Source organism: Saccopteryx leptura, chromosome 5, assembly GCF_036850995.1.
Source record: "Saccopteryx leptura isolate mSacLep1 chromosome 5, mSacLep1_pri_phased_curated, whole genome shotgun sequence".
Taxonomy (NCBI): domain Eukaryota; kingdom Metazoa; phylum Chordata; class Mammalia; order Chiroptera; family Emballonuridae; genus Saccopteryx; species Saccopteryx leptura.
Window position 1 is genome coordinate 210,337,578 of NC_089507.1, and position 24,527 is coordinate 210,362,104.

General features: G+C 57.8%; 1 protein-coding gene across 1 annotated transcript in view; it reads right to left on the reverse strand.

The window, feature by feature from the left end:
* VSTM2L (V-set and transmembrane domain containing 2 like) overlaps nt 1-23,550 on the reverse strand; it is a 34,150-nt gene extending 10,600 nt beyond the window's left edge. The window contains exons 1-2 of the mRNA XM_066386134.1: nt 23,201-23,550; nt 580-749 (exon numbers count right to left, since the gene is read on the reverse strand). Coding sequence (XP_066242231.1) covers nt 580-749; nt 23,201-23,321 — 291 coding nt within the window. The 5' untranslated portion in view covers nt 23,322-23,550. The remainder of the gene's footprint in view (nt 1-579; nt 750-23,200) is intronic.
* Nucleotides 23,551-24,527: the final 977 nt, after the last annotated feature.

The window sequence follows — 24,527 nt, forward strand, 5'->3', positions numbered from 1 at the left end:
GGTGGACAGTTGGCGGTGGGGCTGGTGGCACGGAGTATGCCCCGGTGTGTGAGGAGGGACACCAACAGCATGTGGTCACGCCGTGTGCACATATGAACGTGTCCCTGTGTAGAGGCACATGCGTGTGCAGGGACGGGTGGCAGGGGTGCGCCTGCACGTGTGTGGAAGGGTATGCACGCATGCGTGCTCACGACTGACCTGGGCAACAGCGTCCCTCACGTCTGCAGGGCCTTTACAACACACTGCCCAGCTATCTCCCTTGGAGAAGTGACGGAAGGTGAGTCAGGAGACCCACCTTGACCCATAACCTGGACCCAGCTTCTGCCCCGCTGGCCTCAGTTTCCCCACGTGGACGTGCACGGGTGGACCCCCGTGGCTGCACTCTGTGCTCTCTGGGGGGCCCTCCGGTTGCGCCCATCCCACGTGCTGAGCCTCACTCCGCCTCCAGCCCTGAAAACAAGCCTCCGTTGCAGGAAGCAGGGAGGGGGCGGGTGTTGCAGCGGAGCCCTCAGAGGGGACGAGGGGCAGAGGCACCCACGACCCGACCCGGGGGCCCAGCTCGCGGCCCCGAGGCCGTACCTGGTTCGACGCCCACGCCTGCTTGTCGGTCCAGTCCCTGTGGCTCCGCACGTACCACCACTGGATCTCCAGCGAGTAGGAGGGCGAGCCGCTGCCGCGGAACGAGCAGGCCATCTCCACGTCCTCGCCGGTCCGCGCCGTCATGTCGTGGGGCGTCTCCGTGAACAGGGCTGTCGGAGAAACGGGGGAGGAGGGGCAGGGACTCAGGGGACAGCAGGGACAGCGGCCACAGCGCTGGTGGGCGGGGGAGGCGGACGCTGGTGGGCGGGGGAGGCGGGCGAGTGGGAGCCGCCAGGCCTGCAGGGGCGGGTGATCGGCTCCCCGTGGGGCACCTGGCGGCGCTCCGCGAGGCGGGGCGTGCTGGGTGCTCCGCAGCAGAGCTGGCCAGACACGGGGAGGAAGGGGTCGTCCAAGGACCCTGAACGCCCCACTCGGGCTGGGCTTCTCCCCCAGAGCCCAGAGTGCTGTTACCTTGGCCCCTCTTTGCCCTGCGAGTCACTCAGGGCTCAGCTCAAACTCAGCCCCCAGAGAGGCAGACCGTCCCCGACCACCCAGACCACCTCCCCACCACCCCGGTCCTGGCCCCGCATCTGTTCACTGAACACACTGACCGTCTCAGAGCGGGACCCAGAGCTCCCTCCGGTGGCACGGTTCCTGGCACCTAGTGGGGAGGTGCTCCGGGCGTGCCAAGCAGGTGGGACGTTCACCAGCTCCTCAGGGCCCCAGGGTGTGGTGGGAGCCACATCTGCCCCCTGTCTGCCCCCAGGACCCAGCTCCCCCTCCACATCCCGGGACAGTCTGTTCCCCTGACCCAGCAGCAGCTCACCCCACCGGCCACCCCTGCCACACTGCCAGGACAATAAGGAAACAAACCCCCCACTCTACACCTCCCCAGGCCCCTCCCTACCACATGTTCTGTCTCTTGTCTCTCCAAACAAATATTGTCCTAAGTTGTAATTAGAATCCTTCCTTCCTACGAGAGGTTATCTTGTCCTGGAAAGACACCTGACACTGCATAGGTCACCCAGGCATGCTGCCTCCACCCCCTCTGGGAGGGCCCCACCTTCCTGCTGCTGCAGCCCTGGAAGCCCCCCACCCAGCCGGGCAGAAGTAGGAGTGCAAGGAAGGGCTGATGGGCAACTTGGGTGGGGACCGGGGCTCCATCAGGGTGACCTGGGCGGGGACAGGGCCTCCACCCACCCTCGGTCAGTCTCCCTCTGTCCACTGGCCTGCCCAAACTGACCAAGAATGCTGACCCTGACCCGCCGGGTCCTTTTACTGACTCAGAAAGCAAGGCTCAGAAAGGGCAGTGTTTGGCCTGAGACTGCTCAGCCACCAGGGGTCAGCAAGGGCAGGCCGCAGGCCCTGCGTCCTTGGCCAGGCCTCTCACCCCCAAAGAGCCTGGCAAACACCCCCCACACACACACACAGCCTCCTCTGCCCTCGGGTCCCAGTGACAGTCACGCACCCCCCCCCCCACACACACACACACAGCCTCCTCTGCCCCCGAGTCCCAGGGACGGTCACCCCCACACACACACAGCCTCCTCTGCCCTCGGGTCCCAGTGACGGTCACGCACCCCCCCACACACACATACACACAGCCTCCTCTGCCCTCGGGTCCCAGCGATGGTCACGCACCCCCCCCACACACACACACATACACACACAGCCTCCTCTGCCCTCGGGTCCCAGTGACGGTCACGCACCCCCCCACACACACATACACACAGCCTCCTCTGCCCTCGGGTCCCAGCGATGGTCACGCACCCCCCCCCCCCACACACACACACAGCCTCCTCTGCCCTCGAGTCCCAGTGACGGTCACGCACCCCCCCCCACACACACACACAGAGCCTCCTCTGCCCCCGAGTCCCAGGGACGGTCACCCCCACACACACACAGCCTCCTCTGCCCCCGAGTCCCAGTGACGGTCACGCACCCCCCCCCCCCACACACACACAGAGCCTCCTCTGCCCTCGGGTCCCAGGGACGGTCACCCCCCCCCACACACACACACACACAGCCTCCTCTGCCCCCGAGTCCCAGTGACGGTCACGCACCCCCCCCCACACACACACACAGAGCCTCCTCTGCCCTCGGGTCCCAGGGACGGTCACCCCCCCACACACACACACACACACATAGCCTCCTCTGCCCTCGAGTCCCAGTGACGGTCACGCACCCCCCCACACACACACACACAGAGCCTCCTCTGCCCCCGAGTCCCAGGGACGGTCACCCCCCCACACACACAGCCTCCTCTGCCCCCGAGTCCCAGTGACGGTCACGCACCCCCCCCCCCACACACACACAGAGCCTCCTCTGCCCTCGGGTCCCAGGGACGGTCACCCCCACACACACACAGCCTCCTCTGCCCTCGGGTCCCAGTGACGGTCACGCACCCCCCCACACACACACACACAGTCTCCTCTGCCCTCGAGTCCCAGTGACGGTCACGCACCCCCCCCCCACACACACACACACAGTCTCCTCTGCCCTCGAGTCCCAGTGATGGTCACGCACCCCCCCACACACACACACACAGCCTCCTCTGCCCTCGAGTCCCAGGGACGGTCACGCACCCCCCCCACACACACACACACACAGTCTCCTCTGCCCTCGAGTCCCAGTGATGGTCACGCACCCCCCCCACACACACACACACAGTCTCCTCTGCCCTCGGGTCCCAGTGACAGTCACGCACCCCCCCCCCCACACACACACACAGCCTCCTCTGCCCTCGAGTCCCAGTGACGGTCACGCAGAGGCCACTGCCCAACAGAAACAGAAGTACAGTTGAGGCACACAGCATTTTCAAATTTCTAATAGGAAAAGAAAAAAAGGTTTTTTTATACAAGACAAATTAATTCCAATAATGTATTTTAGCTAACCCCAAATATCAAAATTACTTCCAATAATAAAAGTCATTGATGAGACATTTTACATTTTTTTTCCCCCCGAGTCTTGGAAATCCAATGTGTATTTTACGCGATCACCACACCCTCCAGTGTAGACTAGCCACAGTCCCAGCGCTTGGGGGCCAGGTGCGGGGGACACCCGATGAGGGCTCAGGGCCGGCCTTCACTCCCTCCCTCCCCCTCACATGTGCCCATTGCTCAGTGGAGGCAGCCAAGGCCCAGTGCCAGGGAGTGACCTTTCCAAGGCCACACACTTAGAGCCTGGATTTGTACCCAGGCTTGCCTGACTCCCAAGACCAGGGGTCCCCAAACTACGGCCCGCGGGCCACATGCAGCCCCCTGAGGCCATTTATCCGGCCCCCGCCGCACTTCCGGAAGGGGCACCTCTTTCATTGGTGGTCAGTGAGAGGAGCATAGTTCCCATTGAAATACTGGTCAGTTGGTTGATTTAAATTTACTTGTTCTTTATTTTAAATATTGTATTTGTTCCCGTTTTGTTTTTTTTTTACTTTAAAATAAGATCTGTGCAGTGTGCATAGGGATTTGTTCATAGTTTTTTTTTATAGTCTGGCCCTCCAATGGTCTGAGGGACAGTGAACTGGCCCCCTGTGTAAAAAGTTTGGGGACCCCTGCCCAAGACCATACTCTTCCTATAGAATTTAAACTCTTTGATTATAGAGCTCTTTTTTCTTAAAAAGAAGCAGTCCAGAGTGGCCAACTTTACAGGGTCCTGTGGGGTAGAAGGGGCGGGTCTGTTTTATTCTAAGTGCTAGGCCTAGGCAGGCACAGAGGAGACATTTCACCCAGTCTGGGGCAATCAAGGCAGGCTTCCTAGAGGAGGCACTGCCCCGTGGAGCAGGTAGTCCTGAGCCAGGAGTGGGGAGGGGTTTTGGTTGGAAGATGGAGTGAGAGTCTGGCTCCCAAAACTCACGGAGCCAGGAGAGTTGGCTGTGAGTGTGGCCACCAACTCTTCTTCCCACAGGGACACTGGGCCCATCTCTGATCCCCTCTGACCCTGCCAAGAACTGCCTGGGTGGAGTGGGATGGGGTTGGGGAAGGCCCTTCCGGAGCCACTGGCTCCAACCTTAGTGGTGAAGGGGGCAGTATGTCTGCAGGGAAGTGGGGAAACTGAGGCTCTGGGCATTTGATGGCATATCTGTTCATAGACAGCAACATGCAGGCCTGTCCCAGGCACCGCCCCAGGATGCCCACCACCACTCAGGGAGAAACTGTGATGCAGATGAGCACCAGGAACACAGGACCAGGGCCCAGGGGTGGCGGAGCGAGCCTGCTCTGCCAACAGACTTGCTGTGCGACCTGGTGAGAAGCTCTCCTCCTCTCTGAGCCTGCATTTGCTCCTCTGCACAATGGGGATTAGAATTCGTGGTTCAGGAGCCCCGCCAGCTCAGCCAATCTGAGGGAGGAAGGAATGCGTGTTCTAAGGGCAGCGCCCTGGGCACTGAGAAGGGACGGGTCACTTCTACTTCGGGGAGGAGACGCATAGGGGAGGAGGAAGGTGGCACCTGGGCCAGGCCCTGCAGGATGTGTGGCAGGGGCAAGAAGAAAGGGAGCAGCGGGGGCCCTGGCAGAAAGCAGGGAAAGCCAGAGAGCCTGGTTTAAAAAAGGAAAGGAACCACCATTAATTGAGCATCTACTGCATACCCAGCACGATGCAGGCACTGTCTCCAATGCTCTCTAATCTACTCACTCCCATTGGACAGGTGAGGAAAATGAGGCTCAGAGAGATGACATGCCTTGGCCAAGAGTCACGCAGAACTGGCTTTTGGACCTACGTCTGCCCAGCAGTTGTAACCAAGCCCCAGGGGTCAGTCCTTCAGCCTCCATCAGAGTCTGAGCTGAATTACCAGGTGGGATTCAGCCACCAGGCTCCACACCGCCACCAGGCTCCACACCGCCACCAGGCTCCACACCGCCACCAGGCTCCACACCGCCGCATCCCACTTGCATACCTCCAGAGAAGGGGAGCTCCGTTCCTCCCTCCTCCCCGAAAGAGGGCAGCCCCGACTGGCTGGAGGTTCTTGCTCCCTCTGAACTCTGTGAGTGAGGATATTGTGTCAGCACCAGAAACTGGTAGATGATCCATCCTAATCTTGATGATGATATGATGATGATGATGATGATAAAATCATCAACACTATTAAGTATTGCGTTCTTGCTTTGTGCCAGGCACTAAGCCACGCCCTTTGCCTACATTTTTTCATGTTCCTACCATCACGCTATGGGGTAGGTGTGATCATCGTGATGCCCGTTTTTCAGACGGGAAAGCCGAGGCTCAGAGAGGCTCAGTGACCTGCCCAAGGCGCCAGAGAGAGTGGATAGTTACATTTGCACCCAGTTCCAGAGGGCTCTAGAGAGGAAGCCCGAAAATTCTAGACCTTGTTCCTGCAGCTCCTCTCCCCGACCCTCCACCCCGACCTCTTTTCCTCGAGACACCCAGAGCCCCAACTTCCGCGTTAGCACCCCTGATGAGTTTAGGACGGAAAACCCATCTCTCCTCTTTGACTTCCTTTTGTCCCTGAGCCCTCCTCCCTGCCAGGTAACTCCTCACAGCCAGTTCCCAGGGGAGCGAGAGCATAATTATAGATTTTTTGAGAAGGATGCAATTGTGTTCTCCAGCCCCAGGGCCCGAGCAGGGCTGGGCTCGCTGGGAAGACAATTAACACCGGTGTCCACAAATGAGGATTCTGCAGGAGAAGAAAGGGGCTTGATTGTAGGCAACATCTTCCTTTCTGCTTTTAATTGGGAGGGGAAAGGCGACGTATTAATTAACCAGAGACCCAGTTATGAGAGCACCATCTGCAGGAAATAGCCCACGGGCTCAGCCCAGGTCCCTCAGTTTGGCGTCTGGGAAAGGCAGGAAGTGACCTGGAAGATCTTCCCTGCCCTTCAAGAGCAGGGCTCTGACCTCCTTCTTAACTTTCCTGACACTGGTTCAGCACAAACATCCAGAGTTTTGCCTTCAGGTCTGGGTTCAAATCCTGTTTCCTCTCCACCCCCACCCCTCACTCTGTGACTAGAACAACAACCCCCTCTACCTCTCTGAGCCTCAGTTTCTTTTTCTGAAATAAAAGGAGAAAATGAGAAGACACAGGGAGCATTACACAGGCAATATACGCTTCCTGCGCATAGTAGGGGCTCAACAAACAGCACTGCTTTATCTCACCTTCTAGCTCAAAATTCTGTCTTCTCCGGAAAGCCGTTCATGATTACGCAGTGGATACAACATCCGCATTTCACTCACTTCTGGTCGCTGGTCTCATTCACCAGCTCTGCTCCTCCCCTCCCTCCTCATCAGCTCCCCCCAGCAGCCAGTGGGGCTCACTCAGGCCCGGACAGGGCTTGTCCACACAGGCAGTCCCAGCCCAGCCCCCAGGCCCCTGACTCTGAGTGCAGTTCCTCATCCCAGACCCTCTGGTTCAGCCCCAAATCTTTCCCTCTGCACAGTCCTCCCTGCTGTTCCGATCTTCAAATCACTGGTTTGAGACTGCTTCCTCCAGGAAGCCTGCAGGAGCTGGACCCCAGCCCACCCATCAATCTTTGCCAGAGCGAGAGCAGGGGGTGCTGGGGGCAGGGGCAGCTGCTAGCCAGGGGAACCATGACAGAGCTGGGGCTACAGAGAGGCAAAGGGACAGAGCAGAGAGAGCCAGCCAGTGTGACCCCGTGGGCCCCTTGCTTAACCTCAGCCCAGGCCCTCCTTGGCGGCCTTGATGGTCCCCGAGAGTCCTCCTCTCACTGCCCCACTGGGGTGTGTTAGGTGACAGATATTACGGTGTCTGTGACTCGCCGCAGCCTGGGAGCTTCCCCCGGGCCTGGTGCCTGCACTGTCCAGCCAGGAGCAGGCACGTGGGAGGTGCTATTAGGCACGTGCGGCATAAATATTATAAATAAATCCATTCATTCATTCACACACTTATGAGGTACCTACCATGTGCTCAACTAGTGTTTTGGGGGAAACTTCACTCAGAAGAGGAGGATGGGGACAGACATACAGACACAGGCAACCAGGAAGGTCCTGATCAGGCCCCAACAGGACAACCTCCTCCTCAACCGCCCTCCTGTGGTCCTCATGACCGCCAGTGCCTAAGCCCAGCTTGGTCCACGTGGGCCCACGGGCAAGCTGGTGGCTCCCCGAGAGGGCCCATAAAACTGTCGTGTGAGATGCATCCAGGGTGAAACAGCGCAATGAATAAATGCCGGCAGTGCAGGAAGGGCTGTCCATGGCCGCTCTGCGGCGGCCCCTCACCCCCTCCAACCCTGAGGGCCATGGACCAGCCCCACCATGCCTGTGGGAACATCTTTCTTATCAGAGGCCCACCATAACCAGAGAGTTGATGCGCCTGACCCCACATAATCCTCACGGCAACCCTGCAGAGCAGGGATCACTGTCCCTTTGTTACAGCTGGGGAAACCGAGGCTCGGGGAACCTGGAGACTATGGGGCCAATCCCCTGCTCCGGTGTCGAAGGAAACCCCACCTAGGTGTCACTGCCCACAGGATCCCGCTTCACCCGCCCAAAGGCTTGATGAGGGGGTACTGTTACTGCCAGCCCCGTTTCACGGGAGGAGGGAGCAAGGCTCAGAGAGGAAGAGCTGGTGCCTGAGGTCACACAGCATGAAGGAACAGTCAGATCCCAACCCCAAGGCCGATGGCAAAGTGTCCCAGACAAAACCCCAGTCCACTCCAAGCTCCCTCTCCTCTCCAGCATGCAAAAGTGTGACTCTGGGAGAGGGGCCCTTCCCAGAGAGCCTCCTCTGTGTCCCCCGCAGTGGGGTGCTGGGGCTGGAAGGGTATGTGGCCGCCTTCATTCCCAGCTGGGAGGCAGAATAGGGGGAAAGAGCTAGAAGGAGTGCTTAATGAAGCCCCGCTCACCTGTGACTCTCAGGGCACCCATGAAATCAGGAGAGGTAAAACTTTCACTAGGGGAGCTTCTAGATAAACAGGATGGATACGCCCCCAGGGGCTGAGAAAGCAGGCGAGAGCTAGAGCCCCTACTCCCCAGGGACAGGTGCAGAGGGACTGCCCCGAGGGCCCAGGGGAGGCACTGAGCTTTCTCTTTGTTTCCTGCTGGGCAGCCCCTGGCTTCTGGCAGGCTCCCTGCAGCAAGCGGAATCAAGGTGTGCATCGGGAAAAGGTGGTTTTATCTTGCAGTGGACACGCCGGCCTCTCCTCCAGGAGCGGAGAGGGAGCCTTCTGTACAGAAGAAGCTTGGGGAACAGCAGTGTGCTGCACAGAAACACGCCGGCCTCTCCTCCAGGAGCGGAGAGGGAGCCTTCTGTACAGAAGAAGCTTGGGGAACGGCAGTGTGCTGCACGGAAACACGCCAGCCTAGGCTCAAGAATGAGCGATCAGCTGTCATGGCACCCCGCCCTAGCCCAGGCTCTGTGCTGGGCTTCCCGACATGCTCAGACCACTTGCCCTGGCCAGAGAGCTCGGCTGGTGATTGTCCCGATACACAAAGGTTGAGGGTTTGATCCCCGGTCAGCACACACACAGGAACAGATCTATGTTTGTGGCTCCTGTGCAGACAATGAATGGCTGAGACTGAGCCTAGATTGTACAGTGGTTCAGGGTGTGCATCATTCACATAGCTGGGCAAGGGGCCAATGCTAGGAGAAGGAAAGGTCAGCCTATGCATGCCTGGTAGTCAGGGAAGGCCTCCAGGAGGAGGAGGCACACTTGAGCTTGAACGCTGAGTGGGGCTGGTCAGGGGGAGCTCAGAGCAGGAAAGGGCACACCAGAGACAGGGTTACCCAAGTTCAACCATTTGGAGACGGCTTTCCCCCTTCCTGCAGAATCCCCGCACCACCTGCACTATATAATTTACTTGATATTTATTTTCAAAGCATCTTTCCCTTTTTTTACTTAAAAAAAAAATTCCAGCTTAAAAGGAGACTTTTATTACTGCCATAAATGGAAAATCAGCACCACTTGCCATAAATAGAGGGTAACTGTAAAAATAAACACTATGAAAACCAAACAGCGTCCGTAAATTCAACCAGGAAAGGTTGTTTATTGAAGGCCACGAGCCTCCATCTCCATTTCCTCTCATTAACAGGGGAGACCAGCGAGAGTTAGCCGTGCAATTCAGAGCAACACAAAGCAGAGGCTTTCTTCTTGATGAGATGGGGTTTGGGGTGCAGGTCCCGCTGGAGGTGGACAGTGGCGGGCAGTCCCCTCCCCACCGCTGTCACTGGCTCTGGCTTCCGCGGCCACTGGCCCAATCCCACCTCTAGGACCTGCTAGCCTTCCCGGCCACTTGCCTACCAGCATCCTACAGATTCTTCCGGTCTGGCTGATGGGCCGTATCCTGTCCGGTTCACCATAAGGTTCCCTGTGTCTCGCACGTGCCAAGGACTAACACCTATTTTAGGAGCCAGGAGGTCAGAACGCTCGCTCGTAGAATGAATGCAGAAAGGAATGAATGCAGGACTCCCTTATGGCCTGTGCTGCTCAAACCAGGGAAGGAATTTCCCAAGGCATTGATCTCCCTCCCCAAAATGGGGAAAGAACATTATTTCTGTCTTTAAAAACAAACATGAATATATTACAGAACAGCATACAGAATTTATGAATTTTGAATGAAACAGGAGACATCAAAGAAACGTGAGCCCTGGTGGGAAGCTGTTTACTCTGCGGCTGCGGCGCGGGGCAGACACCCCCGTTAGGGGACTCCCGTCCCGTGCAAGCCGTGCAGTCACCTCTGCAGCCTCAGGGTCCTCGGACACACTCTGTGGACAGGAGTGTCGCCGTGTGGGCCAAAGGGCGAAAGGGACCGGGAGGATGGAGAGGGAATGGGGGGAGGGTGCCCAGGATGAGCAGGTGAGGATGCGAGTCACAGCACTGCCCTGGCTTGCTGTGCAGCTGTGTGTAAGTTGCTTCACTTCTTTGAGCTTCAGTTCCCACACGTGTCCTGGTTTAAAGGCTTGCTTTGAGGATTAAGAGAACAAAGGCACGTGAAGAGCCTGACTTAGGGTGTGGGTCGCAGTGGGGCCTCAAGACCCGGTGGCACCCCGCTCCCTGCTGAGTTTTAGACACACATACCAGCCACGTTCACCCAGGTGGGGTCTCTGCTCAGCCCTGGCTGATAGGCAAGGGGAGCTGTTCAACCCACTAAAAAGTAAAATAGCTAACGGTTTTGAGCGCTTACCACAGCACAAGCGCCTGGAGATGCTGTGCCTCCGGTTCCTCGTCGGTAAAATGAGGGTAATAACAACAACTGCCTCAGAGCCTTGTTGTAAGGATTAAATGTGTTAAGATTTATAAAGCGGACTGCCCGGCACAGAGTACATGCTCTAGAGGTGTTTCGTATTTAGTTTAGTTTTTTGTTGGGTTTTTTTTTTTTTTTTTGACAGAGACAGAGAGAAAGAAAGAGAGAGAGGGACAGAGAGACAGGAAGGGAGAGAGATAAAAAAACATCGATTCTTTGTTATGGCATCTTAGTTGTTCAATGATTGCTTGTTCATTGATTGCTTTCTCATATGTGCCTTGACTGGGAGGCTACAGCAGAGCGAGTGACCCCTTGCTCAAGCCAGCAATCTTGGGCTCAAGTCAGAGACCTTGGGCTTCAAGCCAGCAACCTTTGGGCTCAAGCCGGTGACCTCAGGGTCTTGAACCTGGGTCCTCCACATCCCAGTCTGATGCTCTATCCACCGCCTGGTCAGGCTAGTTAGTTATTTTTAATTGAAGTGAAATTCATATAACAGAAAACTAACCATTTTAAGGTGAACAAATCAGTGGCATTTAGTGCATTCACAGTAGGGTGTATCTACCACCCCTGCCTTGTCCCGAAACTTTTCATGGGTCTGAGAGGAAACCCTCTCCTCACTAAGCAGATCTTCTCCAGCCCGGGCACCACCGGTCTGCCTCTGTCTCTGCGGACTTGCTCATGCTGGACATTTCACATAAATGGAACCATAAAGTCTGCAGTCTTTCGGGATTGGCTTTTTCCACTTAGGCTAATGTTTTTGAGGTCCATCCACGTTGTAGCATAGATCATATTTCATTTCCTCTTCATGGAAGTGTTTCTTGAATAAAATAAAATAAGTCACCCAACCCCCAAAACAACCCGGGTAGTAGCCACTAACATCGCTCTCCTCTCCCGACAGATGGGGAAACTGAGGCGCAGAGAGGGTGGAGACTGGCCCCGGTCCCCTGCCAGGCAGCCCTGACACACAGCCAGGAGGGCTGGGGGCAGGGCGCCTCCCACGGCCACGGCACATATTGAGGGAGACAGCAGTGGAATTGCAGATCTAGGGAGATTTAAGGAGAGTGAAAATATCCTGGCACTCGCAGGAGCGTGGGAGTCAAGCAGGTTTCCCCAGTGGAATTCCTGCCTCCGCTCTCCCCACGTCTGGGCCACAGGGAGTGAAAGGGGGCTGGGAGGGAGTGGAGGAGTGTGCAGGGAGCCGGGGACGGGAGAAGGCAGACCGCCTGCCTCTCTTTCCATCCTCACCGGCACACCCTGCCCAGCCAGTGGGGCGAGCCCATTGCACTGATGGCTAGGAAGGCTCAGAGAGGCTGAGTGGGGGCCTGGGTCTGAGCCCAAGAGGGTGTGAGCCCAAAGCCCAGGCACGTGCTCCTCCAGGCTGCCTGGCAGAGGCGGAGAGGGGGTGAACAGGGCGAGCAAGGGGAGGTTGCATCAGCCACAGGAACAAGCAGCCGCCCCAGAAAGGAGCATCCCAGATCCATCGAGCAGGAGGAAGAAAAGACAGATGTGGGAGGCACCCCGGGTGGAGCCAGGAGGGCCCGGGCCAGGGAGACCCAGGGAGACAGAGCAGAAGGGGAAAGGCAGAGATGGGGAAAACCAGGTGCAGAGACCAAGACGAGGGGAGAAACTGAGGCAGATCCCAGGGACGCTCCTGAGCAGAAGAGGTTGCCCAGACAGACAGAGACTGGCCTGGGTGGGACCCAGTTCCCCCACTTCCCAGCCCCTCCCCCTCCTGTCCTGGCTTAAAGGCTTATTTTGAAGATTAAGTGAACAAATACACACGAAGAGCCTGACTTAGGGTGCTGCCAAGATGGCGGCAGCACACACGTGGGCTCTGGAATCGGGCTGACCCACATTTGAACCCCGACTGCACTTTCTCATTGGTGGGCCAATCTCTGAGCCTCGGTTTCCTCATCTGTAAAATGGGCACTGTGGGACCGCAACAAGATCATACATAGCTGTAAGTGTCTGGCACATAGTGGGATCCACGGAACATCATAATGGTGGAGAGGATCTGGTTGCTATCCCGGGGTGGTCCTGCCCCAGCCTCTCCATCCCCCAAAGCTCCCACCCCCCTTTTCCTCACCTAGAAGACTAACGTGGCCTGGCCTTTTCAAACACAAGGACCATTCTAGAACCAGAGAATCGCCAGTGGAAGGTTCTGTCCCTCCCCAGGGCCTTTGCATTTACTGTTTTTTTTCTGTCTGGGAGGAGCTTTAATAGGAAGCAGCAGAGCTGGGATGGGGCTTGGGACACCCAGGGCCTAGCTGGAGTTCAAGGACCACTGCTGGAGTCTCTTGGGGCATAAAGAGACCAGCTGGTGGTTCCCAGAGCCCTGCCCCAGAGGCCTCCCGTCAGCTGACAGCCAGCCGGCCCTCTCCCTCCCTTGCTTCTGCCTGCCTGAGACCATTAGTGCCGCTCTGTTTTGAACGCTATTTCCACTACCATGCGCTCTGGCCGCCAGGCCTCCATTAGAGACCCTTTCCCGGGCCGGTGACAGCCAGCAAACAGCTCCCCAGTGAGCCTGCCGTAATTGCTGCCGCCTCCGAGGCTGGAAATAATTTTTTAAAAACCTCACAAAGCAAAACAGACACCCTGCCCTCCGCTCTTGCCTTCCCTGCCCTCAGCCTGGAACCTAGCCTGAGGGTGCTAAGAAAGGAGGGGGGCCAGTCAGGACTCCCAATCCTAAGAGACACCCTTAACATGCCAGGCTGGGGGAAAGCAGAGTTTGGGCTCCGCTCCCTTGCTCTGAACTGCGTCTCTCTAGGTCTCGATTTCCTCCTCTGCACGATGGGTATGCTGATGGCCGGCCAGGGTGCCGGGTGGGGCCATGCAACAAGGTCTCACAGGGGGTCACAGGCATACAGGAGAGGGAGAGCCAGAGGCAGAACAGGTTGGAAGAGAAGCTGCGGGGTGGGGGGTGGGGTTCTTGGGGAAAAGGTCCGGAGGAGGAAGGAGCTTGGTGTGCTCAAGCACTAGAAAGGAGGCCAGGGTGCTTACACACGCACGTGCACACGTGCCCGCGTTTCCACATCCCCTGGACACAGAGGCCGCCCCTCCCCCAGGAAGCAGCCTCTCCTCCTCTGTGAGCCTCTCCAGCTCCCAAGTCCCTTGCCACTGTCCACTCGCACGGCCACACCCACTCGAACACCGGCCACACCCTCTGCCTCCCCCACTTAGGAATCTTCCAAGGCGCCCCCTGCTCTGGAGATCCGAGCCCAAGCTCCCCACGCTGCTCTGCACGACGCTCCAAGTGAAGCCCTTGCCAGACACAGGCAGTCCAGCCCAGCTCCGCGCTAGTCTCTGCAGTCTCCTCTCAGCCCTGGAGGTCCCTGGATACTCCTCCAGGAAGTCTTCCCTGACTGCATCAGGACACAGCAACCACTCTCACTGGAAACCGGCAGGGACCCCCGATGGCTCACCTTCCCGTGCTGTTTCCCGGGCTCTCGCCTCTGGTTTGCCCCCCTTCATGATCTCACCCACCCCCTGAAGACCCCCACTCACAAGGGCTTGCCAGGGAAGACGAATGCAGCCCCGGTCACGAGGGAGGGCTATGGGGCAGGGGAAGGACTCCAGGCCCACGCCTGGCCCTGCTGCACACTTGCCCTGTGACCTGAGACCAACCTGCTGGCTCCTCTCTGGGTCTCAGTTTCCCCTCCCGGTGAGATGAAGGTGGCCTCTCCTAAGGACCACAGGTGGGCTCTGGGGACTCAACAAACCCTCTAAAACTTGGCAAAATAATGTGGCATTTTTTTTCTGAGGAAACAATCCAGTTTTCCTCAGATTCTCAAGAGGACTGTGACCTCTAAATTAACTAGGAGCCACTAGTCTGGACAAGCTCCAGTGTCTCTTGTACCTTCACCATTTGGTTATTCACTCTTTTATTATTATTATTATTATTATTATTATTGATTTTAGAGAGAGAGAAAGGGGGAAAGAGAGAGAGACAAAACCATTGATTTATTTCGGTATGTGCTCTGACCAGGGATTGAACCAGTAACCTTTGCGTACGGGGACAACTCGTACCAAGTTAACAACCAAGTTATTCAGCCAGGGCGGTCATTCATTCTTTTATTCACTTCATTCGACTGGCACTTCTTGAGTGCCTGCTCTGTGTGAAAGTCATGATACACAGAACACGTGTATGTACAATTTAGAGATGTCATCTGAAGAGAGGCACGTGTGTGTGTGCGCATATATGTGTGTGCAGAGAGACAGAGAGAGAGAGAGGACAGAGGTGAGAAGAGGAAGGAAAATGTAGACACATACAAAGGGACAAAGAAAGATGAAGAGAGAGTTAAAGACAGAGATAGAAAGCAAAAGAGGGAGGGGGAGAGACAGAGAGAGAAACCAGGGGAGAGAAGGACCGGAGCATCTGACACAGACGGGCACTGCCAGCCCCTCATCGATAGCTCTGAGCCAGGCCCCCGCTCCCAGCTCCGCTCTAACCTCCAGACGCTCCCAGAGCCTCCATCCTCTGTCCCAAGGGCAACAGCTCAGAGGGGGGCGGGGAGGCCGCTTTTGAAGCACAGGCTCCTGGGCAGAGGAAGCCAGCCCGGCCAGGATGCTCAAGGACCACCCAGGCTCCTTCCCACCGCACCACAGCTCCTCCAAGCCCACACCAATCACCCCAACACACTCACTCCAGACATCCGCTCGGACAAAAACACGAGCCCCTGGTAGAACCCCCAGGGAACAGCAGGTACACCTGGGGCCACACGCGTGCTCCACCTCTCCACAGGGGCAGGTACCACCACGCCTCCCTAGCCGTGGAGGACGGAGATCTAGGAGCCTAGACTCCCAGACGTGCGTCTTTCAGCCACACCCAGGCCTTCCCGGCGGCGTGCTGGCGCTGTGAGCCCTGAGAGCACGCCATGCAGCCAGGGCGCCGCTCTGGAACATGGCCCCTGCCCACACACCCACCCGCTTTGGCAGCCAGAAGCAGGACGGGTGAGCAGGCAGAGAACTCCAGCTCTGCAGTCCCACAGGCTGGGCTCAAGCCGGGCTTTGCCACTCAACCTCTGTGTGCCCTCAGGCAAGCGGCATCACCCCTCTGTAAGCCTCAGTGTCCTCATCTGTACAATGGGACAGCCCTCCTCCTACGGCATAGGAGGATTAAGTGAGAGGAAGGAGGGGAAGTGGTGGGCACAGAAGATGCGTAATGAGCGCTGGCTGGCATTTCCATTCTCAGACCCACCCACCCACCCCAAAGCCACAGAGCTGAGCACCACACGCCCCATCGGCCCCACCCTCGCCTGCTGACTGGAGGATCCAGGATCGGGCTTGGGAAGATGCAGATGGAGAAAGTCTAGGCACTTTGAGCTTAGGGGAACGCAGCCCGGTTCAGGGTCAGGTAGGGAACCTGAGGCCCAGGGGAGGCAGGGTCCTGCCACCACCCGACGGCAGAGCCGGAGGGTGAATGAAAACCCAAGGTCCATTCCCACTGCCCCCAACTCTGCTCCTTAACTTCGAGGGGAAGTGAAGGCACAAAAGGGTCGCTGACCCTCCCCCACCCCCACCCCACCCTGACACGGGGACAGCAAGGGGCCTCACCCCTGCTACCTCCCTCGTGTGAGGCCAGGCACCCTGTGCTCACAGGCGCTCTTATCCCAGCACCGTCACCCAGTTGCTGGGTGACCGACACATATTGACTAACCACCTACTGGGTTCTGGCTGCAGCCCCCCCCCCCCACCACCACCTGCGTTCACTCCCTCGGGAAATAAGGCAGGAATCCCCTTTCGATTACATCCACATCCGACTGATAACTGGTGGGGTCCAGCTTGCATACCTCCTGTGAGGAGCAGTTCACTACTAGCTACCCTCACCGCCCCAGGGGAGAGTGGCCTTCTCCAAGCTGAATGCCGTCTCTGCTTCCTAACTCTCAGCACAGTTTACGCATACCTTCTTAAAAATAGCTTTGGCTGTCTGACAAGAACCTCATCAGCCTTCTTCGTTGCTGTCTACAGTGGCTGAAAGACCGGGCATATGGCGGGCATTCAATTAATATTTGGTGAATGAATGAATGAATGAATGAGTGATCAAACTTCGAATACATGGCAACAACCCCTGTTGGGCCAGCAGTTCCCAGTGTGAGGAGTAAGGGGCATGAGGTGGGGGGGGGGGGGAGCCTGTGGAACAGCATGTCCCCAGGCCTGTCATTCCCACACAGGACGTGCCTGTGTACGCCCAGCACTGTTATGTCCTTACTGTTTTCTTATAACCTCACCCGCTATTTCTTAACCTCCCGTTAGACTCATCCAAAGCAATCACGTCCGTGAAATCGCAGTTTTGTTGTGCTGGTGATATTTTCCTAATCTACATTAAAATAAATGCGTAACTATTAAAATATAAGAGGCATGTCTGGATTCTGTCTAAAATCATCTTTCAGGTAAGAACCAATCTTGCTGAGAGCCCCCAGGGGTCCTGAAGAAAGGTTTCAACCGGGGATGGTGTGGAGATATTCCCAGAGACTTCTCTGCTGGCTTCCAGGGAGGGGAGGGGACACAGCAGAGGGCAGGGGACCTGGAGGAACAGCGGCCTCTCTGTCACCCCATCTCCACCTCACTTCTCCAAAGGAGCAGGTACCGCAGGGACCCAGTGGCTGGGCTGTGGACCCCAGGGTCGCCAGCTGGAAGAGGGGGAGCTTCCTTCCCCCAGGGAGGCCACCACCTCTCTTCTGATGGAAGCGTCTCATCAGGGTCCCGGAGAGGAGGACGCACCCCTGAAGCCCTGTCACCTTCCAGGCCATAGCATCTCCTACACCCCCAGGGGCCGGGCCTGGGTCTGCCCCTGTCAGGTGCGATCAGCCGTACCCACCCTAGAATGTCTTTGCCGTGGGCGGTAGACGTGAGGAGCGCTCCAATTCTGTGATTTCCTACGACACTGAAATTATGTAAATGTTTCAAACTACATTAACTTGGAATGAGCAAAAGTGTATGAATTCGGACCTCAGACCTCTGCTTTGTGCTTCCTGCCATCTGTTCGGTCCCTGTCACCTCCCTGTGCCGAGCATCGCAGCGGGCGCCAGGGCAGAAGGGACTCCTGACCTGCCCCTGTGCCCCTGCCCTGCAACCCCTGGTCACGACAACACGGGGAAGGGGGGTAAGAGTGGCCAGATTCCGACCTGTGTGCCCAGCGGGCCCCAAACTCCCTTCGGGGCCGACTCTTCCCATAACCCCAACAGCTGTCTCGGGCCCTAAAGGCCAAGGTCATGGCCAACCACTATGGCCAAAGTGATGCTTCATGCCACCGCCTTTCCCCTCTTTCTGACACCAACCCTCACGCCGGCATTTGTGTCACTGTTCACACCACATCCTCACCCAGCTGGTTTCTTCAACCTCCGAGGCAGATGGCAGGTCACCGCGGCAGGGGGCAGGGTTCGGTCTGGGTTGGCACTTGCACTGCTCCCCCCCCACGCCCAGTGCAGAATGGGGAGGTCTCCACGATCATTCCACGCCCCCCTCCTCCTCTGGACGCCTCAACAGCGCAGCGAGCATGCACCCTGGAGATACAGTCCTGGGTTCAAGTCCAGGCTCCTACACTTGTTAGGTGCATGACCTTGGGCAAGCCTTTTGACCTCCCCTCCAGAAAACGTCCCCTCCCCTTGGGGGGTCACATGAGATGGTGCCGTTTAAGGCCCTTGCATGACATTTAATAATATTTGCTTCCATATATTTCTCTCCCTATTCATACAGACTTACGTAAGGTGATTCCAAAAGCCAAATACCTCCCAGGAAATTTGGGGCAAACGCTCTCTTGTCCATGGCCTCAGTCTTCCCCTCTGTGAAAGGGGTTGAGGAAGATGGTTCGAGGGGCCGAGCTGGCTGGGCCCGAGCCTTGGTGATTCACCCCCTGGGCTCCATCTCCTGCCCTTGCAGCTGGCGGGTCGGAAGGGACCACTCTCCCATTAATCCTGACCCTGTCCACTTGTTTGTCACAGGAGACTTGCCCAACACCCCTGCTGTCACCATGGCGATGAGCTGAACTCCCCATCCTGCCGGGCGTGCTGGTAGCTCCCCTTGCTTGGGGAAAGGCCGCAGGAGCCGCTGACAGGCAAGGTGTCAAACCCGATTGGTGTGAAGGACTTGGGGAAAACTGCTTGTGAGGGCCAATTCCCCACCGGAGGCCGGGAAACCCTCAGCCCCAGGCGGAGTGTTTACCAGTGTAATTGATAGAATAATCACCACCAACACCCGAGACAACGGCGGACACATTTTTAACATCATAACCTTCAGAAGACAGTGTTCAATTTTCTCCATCCCAGCCACCAAACTAGCCAGCTTATTGACGGTGAGACACCAACAGTTCGGTAAGGAACATGAGAAAGCCAGAGTCATTTTTCAGTGCGCAGGCTGTTTGCCAAATGGCCCAGCGGCCCACCGCCTCCCCCGCGCCCCACTGCTCCCTCCTGGCAGCAGGGAAAACCTCAGGACAGTGCATCACTCAGTGGGCAAGGCGCCTGGCCAAGTCAGGATCTCTGTCTGCATTGGGGTGTATTAATAATTGAAGGTGCTGGCCCAGGTGTGTGAGTGTGTGTGTGTGTGTGTGTGTGTGTGTGTGTGGCAAGGGGGGGTGGGAGGATGGATGTTCATTGCAGTGTGAGGTTTCCTGGGACTCCTCTCAGGGTCCACGTCCCTACTCCAGCCCGGACCTCTCCCTCTATTGCAAAACCAGACCCACCCAGCAGGCCCTGACAGCAGACAATCCCCCCCCCCCATGCGTCCATCAGGTATGGGTGAACACTCAGGACAGTGGCTCCCTCACTCCAGGCTGAAGGAGACTTGCCTCGGTAGCCTATTAAAATGCAGGTCCCAGGGTTCCATCAATAATCGATTTGGCCAGTGGGTCTGGGAAGACTCAGGGATCTGCACTGAATAAACTCCCTGGGTGATTCCAAGGCAGGGGCTTTGCAAAGGTCTTCACACGGACCCTTCCTCCCGGAGCCCTGCCCTGGAGAAGTTATGAAAAGATTACTGAAGGTGTCCCGCTGATTTTCCTAACTTGCACATGGCCTCGGCAAGATCCTGTCACCTTTCTGAGCAGCTGGTTCCTCTTGGTGGAGCCCGTTGCTTCGCCAGGTCTATGGGGACCTGGAAGGGAGTGCGCTTGGATGGAACTGCAGGGGAAGAAGTCTCGTCACACGACCTGCCAAAGCCACCTCAAGGCTGTCCCGAAGGAGGCAGGCCCAGGACTTCCAGACACACCTCCATCCTAGGCACGGCTCTCCAGCTGTCTGTACAGACTCAGTGACCTTGGGCAACTCACTGGTCCTCTCTGAACCTCAGGATCCTTTTCTGTCCAACACTAGCCTTCCATGAATAGTGTCAGCGTTAGTGAGGTGACACTGGCAGGATTTGGCAGCACCTATCCCACAGTATTTCATAAATATTCATTCCCTTTCCTCCCGCTTCTGCTGTGCTCATGGCAGTGAGCTAACCCTTTTTGATAAGGAAAAATCAAAGTGGCTGCTGTTTATTGAGTAACTACTAGGAGCAGACACTGCCCATCGCCACCCCAGCCTTTAAATTCCTGATGCCTCCCTCAGAGGCGTGCATCATTCATTCCCCATTCATTCCTTGTGCCTTTAAAAAAGAAGCCTTCTGCGAAGTGGGCCGAAGGTGGGTGGGTAACAAGGAGACAGAAAGCGAGACAGATGTCCTTCAGGACCCATCTGACCACGGGCTCTCCCTGTGACAAGCCCTGGGTCAGGCTGGCAGACGGCGTCAGCCTGGCTGCTGGGCTGGACTCCGAGCGGGCTGGAGAGGCGAGCGGCCAGCGAGCAATCGGAGCCAGTGGGCCTCTCCCCAGGAGCCCCCGCTCCCAGCCTTCACCCCCCCCGTGCCAGGCACGGAGACACCTTCCTAACCCGGCCGCCTTTCCTGCATCAGCTGAGGACACGCGGAGCCCAGGAATAATGAAACGATCAGGCTCCAATCTGCTAAACAGCAATTTCTGGGGCTTTTTCAGCACACGCAGCTTTTATCAAATTGGTATTCTCCTCCTGAACACAAATGGCTTATTAGACATGACCCACTTATTCACCACGTCTCACTATCATTAATAACAGTTTCTTTTTGTGATTAAGTGAGTGGCTCCAAACCCTTCCTGTGGTGGCGGCCGCTTGGCCCCACGGAGGGGCAGCCATGGGGGCCCCTCAGCAGCCACTACTTGGTGACTTTGAACCTGGTCATGCTGGGGAAAGGCAGTCCGGCCCCTGGAGAGTTGCCTGATCTCCTCATTTCTTGAGGGACAAAAGGAGCCCCAAAAGACAGACTCACCTGCCCAGGGCTACATGACGGTCGGCGGGAGAAGCCCAGTGCCCCTGCGCCCAGTGCTGCGTCCTTCCCGTCTGGCCCCTTCTCCTCTGGGCCATGGAGCTGACCTCTCCAGGGTTCAGAGGGGACATTACAGCTGGCAGGACAAAGCTGTGTCCCTAAGCACAGCTGACACCAGGGGGCAGGTGGACACTGCCACACAGAGGGTGAACCCTGCTTCCCTACAGAGGACCACCTTGGGAACTCTGGACTGAAAGTGGCACTCAAATCCTTGGGGTCTTGGTGCTCCAGGGACAGGTGACCATAATCCTCAGAGCCCCAGTCTTTATAGCTCTTGGGACTGCAAACTCAGGGGAGCCCTTCCTTGGAAAACCCTCTGAGAGAGAGCAAGTTTCAACCACGCCAAGGAACTGAGCAGAGCAAGGAGGGGAGTGGAAGGGGGAATTCCCAGTTTCCCTGGTTGCAAGGGCTTCTGACAGGGAGATAAATGTCCTGGAAAAGGCGCTATCTTTTCCAGTAGACCCTGGGGTCAGTCCCAGCTCGGCCACTCATTCACCGTGTGACCTTGGGCAAGTCCCCTCTCTTCTCGGAGCCTTGGCTTCTCCGTCTGTGAATTGAGAATCAGGATAACCTTTCTCCTATTTACCACTGCTCCAAACAGGCCGGTAGAAATTAGAAGACGGATATGAACGGTGCATAAGTGATACACAGAGCGTTTAGTATCAAGCGTGGCAAGGCTGAAGGTGCAGGGAGTCCTAGTTCTCAAAAAGCAGAGACCCAAGAAGAGCTCTGGAAGCCCCCAGACCCCCTGGAGCAATCCCACTCATTTGTTACACTCCAGGAAAGCCATCTCTGAGTATCTATCCCGAACCCGCCCCCCAACCCTCTCCCTGTCCCTTGTCCCCTGTCCCAGAGCTGACTCTTTTCCATAAGGATAAATCACTCAGCTCTCTCCCCCTCGTGCAAACCTGCCCCCGGCCCTCGCGTACAGTGCCCAGCACTGGGTGCTGCAGCCTCTCCTACCTGAGCAGGAGCCTCTGCAGGGAAGGGATGGATGGGGAGGGGTCTCCATTTTATCTATGCCCTAGTCCCCACACGGGAGCCTGGCTCACAGGGGACAGGAGCCCTCTTTAAGTATCAGCCTCAGACGATCCAACTCTGCTGCCAACTTGGATTCCTCTGGGGCTAGAAGGAGCTCTGACACTTAGGCAGCCAGTGCTGGGGACGCTTGCTCCCCAGCTCCCACGGTGGCGGGAGCTGAGATTTCCCACATTTCAGTCCTCGGAAGCCGAGGATGATGCTGAGTGGCGGTACCCCATAGAGGGATGGCAGGGGCTTCCCGTCCACTCCCAGAGGTAACAAAAACATCGGGTACCGTTTCCTCCCTTCCACGCCTTTGGCTGCAAGCAGCGATCCCAACTACTCCAGTGTCTCCGAGGGGCTCCCACCAAGCCTCTGACCCGGAGATGCACCCACCCAACAGGGGTGGCTGCAGCCCCCCGGCTACCAGTTCTCAAGAGGCAGAGGGTCTTCTGTCCCCCAGGTTTCCTGGTGGCATAAGGGGCAAGTGTGAAGAGGGAGGGGGCACAGGCAGCTGTGGGGTTAAACCCACAAAGGGGAAAGGCAGGTGGGCAGGGAGAGGTGGGCGAGCGAAGTGTGTTCACGTGTGTGTGTGTTTGCCAGCATGTCTGCAGGCCGGCGGCAGGCAGGCGAGAGTTGTGCAGAGTGTGTGAGCCTGCACGCCAGCTGGCAGGGTGTGAGCCCACCAGCCGTAGCGTCTGATGTGTGTGTGTAGTGGGCACAAGTGTGAGTGTGTATGAGTGAGGAGGAGGAACTGAGATGGTGTTTGCAGATGTGTGAGGATAGGAGTTGTGAGTGTGAGAAAGCAGTGAGTGTGGCTCTGAGCGTGCCCGTGGCGGTGAATGTCTGTGTGGTCGTGGAGGTGTGTGTACAGGCGAGAGTGGGTGTGGGGGGAGAAAGGGGATCTCCGCCAGAGCCGGATTCGGGGTGCGCATGGGGTGCCCCCTCCTCTACAAGATGGCCAGGGTGCCAGGGCGGGTCCGTGGACCCGGCAGAGGGCGCCCCGGGACTCCCGCCACGTTCAGCGCGGGTTCGAGCCCAGGGATCGCCAAGTTGGAGCGGTGCAGCCCGGGTGGGGTTTGGTGGGGAAGTCCGCGGGGGCGACGACCGAACTCACCGTGGCCGGAGACGTAGTTGTCCCAGGGCGCGTGGCCGGCCGGCCGCGTGGTGCCGCCGAGTTGCAGGAAAAGTGCCAGGTAGTGGAGGGCGCCCAGCGCCACGGCGAGCGGGGCCCCCATGGTGCGCGCTCGGGCCGGGGGCGCCGCCGCCTCACATCGGGGCTCCGGAGACCGCAGACCCCGCAACCGCCGTCCCCTGCCGGGTGCGGCCTGGCTTCCCGGCTGCGACCGCTGCCCCTTGCCCGCTGAACCCGGCCCGACCCGGCCCCAGACCGCGGCCGGCTCCGGCCCAGCCCCGGCTGCGGGCAGCGAGCGCACGCCCAGCCGGCCGCCTCCGACTGCGGGACTCTTCCCTTCCGCGGAAGGCCACGCCGCTCGGGCCGCCGCGCACCCCTCCCTCCCGCTCCCTCCCGCCCGCCCGGAGGAGGTGGCGGCGGAGGGATCTGCCGCTTGATTTATCATCAAAGTTTTGCTCAGGCTGGGATTTTTAAAGTGGTACCCGCAACTTCCCCCGCCCGAGAGCACACGTAGGGGGCGGGATGGGCTGCAGAAAGCCACCCCGAGGACCCGGCTCCCTCAAAGCGTAAAACAGCTGGTTTCAGAAGCTGGAGTAGTTTCCAGCGGGGGAAGGAAGGAGACCTCTCCGCCTGCCGCCAGACCCAGTGCGCGGAGACGGACTCCTCAACTTTGCCAGCAGGGCGGTACCGGGGGCGGGGGGCAGGGCACATGGGGGCGGAGGGGACGGTGAGGCAGGGTCGGGACCAGGGCTGGGGCGCAAAAGACCTGGTTCTAGTCCTGCCCCACCCAGCCTTGGCTTTCTGTGTGATCGTGTCCGGGTGTCTACCCTTGTCTGAATCTCATGGTCTTCACCTGAGAAATAGGAATAATAGCTTCGTGGTGAGGATTTACAAAATCCTGTGTGTAACTTGCTTAGCATAATGCCGCCCTCGTGGTAGGAGCTCAATAGTTGTTACTGCTGCTGTTCCTCTCTCTGGGACTCAATTTTCGTGTCTGTGTAATGGGAGCGAGGCAGGCCAGCTGCTGGGGCTCCTTCTAACGGAGTCGCTGGGCCTAGCACAGTGGATTGGATCGCCCCCTTCTGGACCCTAGGGCTCCCTTCCTAGTAGCAATCAGCCTGGATGGAATATTGGGGCGGGGGGTGGGGACAATGAAGCTACACCCGCTCCCAAGAGCAGGAATCCAGTTAGATCCTCCGATTCCTTCCCTGACCAGTTTACTTGGGCTGTTGGGCTAGGCCTTCAGTACAGACACAGGGCGGACTTGTGGCCCCATTTAAAAGATGAGGAAACACAGTCAATTAAAGAA